Source organism: Gymnoscopelus braueri, assembly GCF_963280865.1.
Source record: "Gymnoscopelus braueri genome assembly, chromosome: 8".
NCBI lineage: Eukaryota > Metazoa > Chordata > Actinopteri > Myctophiformes > Myctophidae > Gymnoscopelus > Gymnoscopelus braueri.
The window spans coordinates 56,895,288-56,900,004 of record NC_137609.1 but is presented as its reverse complement, the minus strand read 5'-3'; the positions used below and the strand labels follow the sequence as shown (position 1 = coordinate 56,900,004).

Here is a 4,717-nt window from a genome sequence, read left to right as displayed (position 1 = left end):
GTCCTACCAGGACCTCTAGTACTGATGGTTTTATCTCCTACCAGGACCTCTAGTACTGATGGTTTTATGTCCTACCAGGACCTCTAGTACTGATGGTTTTATGTCCTACCAGGACCTCTAGTACTGATGGTTTTATGTCCTACCAGGACCTCTAGTACTGCTGGTTTTATGTCCTACCAGGACCTCTAGTACTGATGGTTTTATGTCCTATATATATATATATATATATATATATATATATATATATATATATATATATATATATATATATATATATATATATATATATATATATATATATATATATATATATATATATATATATATATATATATATGTTACAGGTAAATTGGCATTCCAGGTAAATTGGAAAAGAAGCGCTTGTTTTCACCGCCCCCCCCCCAGGCAATTCTATAGAACCAACGCTAGAGGGCAATGCAAGCCAGACATGAGCCCCACACCACACACGCACGCATGCACACGCGCACAAACGAGCACGCGCGCACACACACACCCGCGAACGCCTCCTCGGCCTCAAGGTCTGCTGAGTCGGCGCGCCTCCGTCATGGTCCAAAACTATACTTTATCCTCCGTCATGGTCCAAAACTATACTTTATCCTCCGTCATGGTCCAAAACTATACTTTATCCTCCGTCATGGTCCAAAACTATACTTTATCGGCGAAAAAAAGTAGTCCGCGGTTGTTTGAAAAAGTAATGTCCCAAGCGGGAGTCAAACCCAGACTCCCAGTGGTAGTGGATGGTAGTGGATGGGGAGTCCAATGGTTATCTTAGTGCGCCACTGAGGCTTCCTGGTTGCTATGTTGTTGTTGTTGTTGTCGTTGTCGTCCTCGCATCAAAGCCCCACCTCGCAGCCCCGCCCCGCGCTAAAAACAAGCGCTCCCCTTTCAATTTCCCTGGAATGCCAATTTCCCTGTGACATATATATATATATAAGGTTATAGTTATAGAACAGTAATGAGGTGTTTTATATATATATTTATATATATATATATTATATATATAAGGTTATGGTTATAGTTATAGAACAGTAATGAGGTGTTTTATATATATATTTATATATATATATATTATATATATAAGGTTATGTTTATAGTTATAGAACAGTAATAAGGTGTTATATATTTATATATTTAGATGTGAGGCAGCGTTTGGGGAAGAGGCGGTACGATGACAGACGCTCCAGCTCCCCGGACACGCCCCCACCACGGGAGCCAACCAGAGATGTGCACAGTAGACTGGGCGTGGCCAGCCAGGAGTCCAGAGGCCTCCACTCTGATTGGTCCAAAGACAGGAAGACAAGTACGTCGTTTCTTTGATTCCATGAAACCAGATGTTTATTTATAGATAGATATGCACACACACACACACAGACAGACAGACAGACAGACAGACAGACACAGACACAGACACAGACACAGACACAGACACAGACACAGACACAGACACAGACACAGACACAGACACAGACACAGACACAGAGACAGAGACAGAGACAGAGACAGAGACAGAGACAGAGACAGAGACAGAGAGACAGAGACAGACAGACACACACAGTAATATGAACAGTAGTGATTGTAAACGCTGCCCCCTGCAGGTCGTCTGTGGAGTCGTCTGGGACCCAGTGACTCCCAGGAGAAGGAGAAGAAGGAGCGTTTCACCTCCTCTTCCTCCAAGCTGAGGAGGAGGAAGGAGGAGGAGCCAGAGAAGAAGAAGCAGGAAGTGGTGGAGGAAGCAGAGGAACAGGAAGAGGGAGAGGAAGACTCTCGGCTGCAGAGGATGTGGGGAGCCATGATCAGCAGGAAGCAGCAGAGCCAGCAGCGCCTCCTGCTGGCCTCCTCCTCGCCTCCTCCTGATGCTCCTCCCTCCAGCAGGGGGCAGCAGCACAAGAAGAGCCGCCTGGACCAGATGCCCTCTCTGCAGATAGAGATCAGCCGGGAGGAAGAGAGCAGCGAGGACGACAACTAGAGATCTACAGCTTGTAGATCTGATGTCCTCTACAGCTTGTAGATCTGATGTCCTCTACAGCTTGTAGATCTGATGTCCTCTACAGCTTGTAGATCTGATGTATTCTACAGCTTGTAGATCTGATGTCCTCTACAGCTTGTAGATCTGATGTCCTCTACAGCTTGTAGATCTGATGTCCTCTACAGCTTGTAGATGTGATGTCCTCTACAGCTTGTAGATCTGATGTCCTCTACAGCTTGTAGATCTGATGTCCTCTACAGCTTGTAGATCTGATGTCCTCTACAGCTTGTAGATCTGATGTCTTCTACAGCTTGTAGATCTGATGTCTTCTACAGCTTGTAGATGTGATGTCCTCTACAGCTTGTAGATCTGATGTCCTCTACAGCTTGTAGATCTGATGTCCTCTACAGCTTGTAGATCTGATGTCCTCTACAGCTTGTAGATCTGATGTCCTCTACAGCTTGTAGATCTGATGTCCTCTACAGCTTGTAGATCTGATGTCTTCTACAGCTTGTAGATCTGATGTCCTCTACAGCTTGTAGATCTGATGTCCTCTACAGCTTGTAGATCTGATGTCCTCTACAGCTTGTAGATCTGATGTCCTCTACAGGTTGTAGATCTGATGTCTTCTACAGCTTGTAGATCTGATGTCCTCTACAGCTTGTAGATCTGATGTCCTCTACAGGTTGTAGATCTGATGTCCTCTACAGCTTGTAGATCTGATGTCCTCTACAGCTTGTAGATCTGATGTCTTCTACAGCTTGTAGATCTGATGTCCTCTACAGCTTGTAGATCTGATGTATTCTACAGCTTGTAGATCTGATGTTCAGAGAGAGAGAGAGAGAGAGAGAGAGAGACCCATGTTGTCAGAAACAGTAAATAATAACATGAACATTTATGTTGAATGGTTGTTGTGGAAACATATCAAAAGTAACTTGTTTTTTTAGAGTTAAATTGACACTGAGGAGTTGTAAGTGTTGTTTTAAACATTAACCCCTTAAACCCCAGAGAACAGCAGATGGCCACGCCCACAGCCACGCCCACAGCCACGCCCACAGCCACGCCCACAGCGCCATGCGTAGTCGTTTCCGTTTGGCGGTGTTTCGGGGGCGGGGCCGTCGGTCAGTGGCACCTTAATGTGTTTAAAACTACACCTTAATGTGTTTAAAACTACACCTTAATGTGTTTAAAACTACACCTTAATGTGTTTAAAACTACACCTTAATGTGTTTAAAACTACACTCAGTAAGTTTTCTGTCCTCTCTCCCATGATGGAGAGAACACTTTACAAGTGTTAGAAGGGGGGGGGGGGGGGGGGGCATGAAGCCTTTGTTTAGTCTACATCTCATTCCTGATGGAAGTTAACCTGGATAATAATGAGTGATAAACACTGTGAGTTCATATTATTATTTGATATAGTTTTACATTGGTTTCCTGTAAATACTGAATTATTGTCTTTCAGACACTCAGTGTTTTAATGACACTTTGGTACAGGTTAAGGTTGTGTAGTTATTTAGAGACATTTTTACTTCACCATTCATTGTGACACAAATAATTACGATTGACGATTTAATTGTTTTTGGCAGAAATTAAAATGACATTTCTGTTTGTAAAACATAAATTGCACAGCGCAGAGATAGAAGAGATAGAACATATAGAAGAGATAGAACAGATAGAAGAGATAGAACAGATAGAGCAGAGATGGAACAGAAATGACTGAAAATATAATACTTTAGAAATATATATTTTCTTAATTGCGAAATTAGCAGATCTACGAGCTTGTAGATCTGCGTCTACAAGCTCGTAATATTTCCTTCATTTTGGGGGAATTATTTTTTGAATGTATGAACATTTTTCAACATGGAAGCGATTATGAGGATTATAGAGGAGTATAAAAACATATCATTGAATATCATTGATGTTCAGATCTAGTCTCCTCGTTGACACTGATTCTTTAAGCTCATAAACAACACACCGCCTTTTATTTCAATACAAATTGATTGATTGCTTTTTGGTTTCTCTAAACGAGTGACTTTGAGATCTGTTTAACCGTCAATGAGGAAAAAGATAATACACAACCTCTACCAAACTACACAACCTCTACCAAACTACACAACCTCTACCAAACTACACAACCTCTACCAAAGTGTCATAATAACATTCTGAAATGTTACAATCAAAAAAATATATATAGAATATCTTTCTGTACAATAAGTGAGTGTTTACAGTCACAGTATTATTGTTTTCATACTATTACAATGTAAACAACACAGTAAACAGTGTAAACATCCTCTTTAAACAAAGTATTAACTCCTGTACTTCCACATTAAAATACTCAATGTTAATTTAACTCAGAGAGTACAAATGTAACCAAATGGACCCTGCATAACTCTCTGTTACAAATGGATACGTTGACACTTTTCTGGCAACTCATGGAAATCATTCAAAGTTTGAACTTGGTGAAAACAAACACAAGTGTGGGTCGAGAGACAGAGAGAGAGAGAGAGAGAGCAGTTTGTTTTGTTTTATCTTTTCATTTTGTTTCATGTTTTTTATTCAATTAAAAAAAAATGTTTGTTCTTTTCGTTTTAATTTTTTTTGGAGTGATGATGTCATGTTTGTTATTGGTTGTTTCCTCCAGTCACTGACCAGACAGCCAATCAGATCACTTGACAGACGAGTTGAACTTCCTGTTTCACATTAAAATCAAATAAAACTTTTTTCTATCGT

At 40.9% G+C, this 4,717-nt stretch overlaps 1 protein-coding gene across 2 annotated transcripts in view; it reads left to right on the top strand.

Annotated features, from left to right (window-relative positions):
• Positions 1-4,717, top strand: part of ncbp3 (nuclear cap binding subunit 3) — a 35,784-nt gene extending 31,067 nt beyond the window's left edge. For both annotated transcript variants that reach the window (XM_080436397.1, XM_080436396.1), the window contains exons 12-14: positions 1,157-1,321; positions 1,617-2,050; positions 2,820-4,717. In XM_080436397.1, coding sequence (XP_080292523.1) covers positions 1,157-1,321; positions 1,617-1,987 — 536 coding nt within the window. In that variant the 3' untranslated portion in view covers positions 1,988-2,050; positions 2,820-4,717. The remainder of the gene's footprint in view (positions 1-1,156; positions 1,322-1,616; positions 2,051-2,819) is intronic.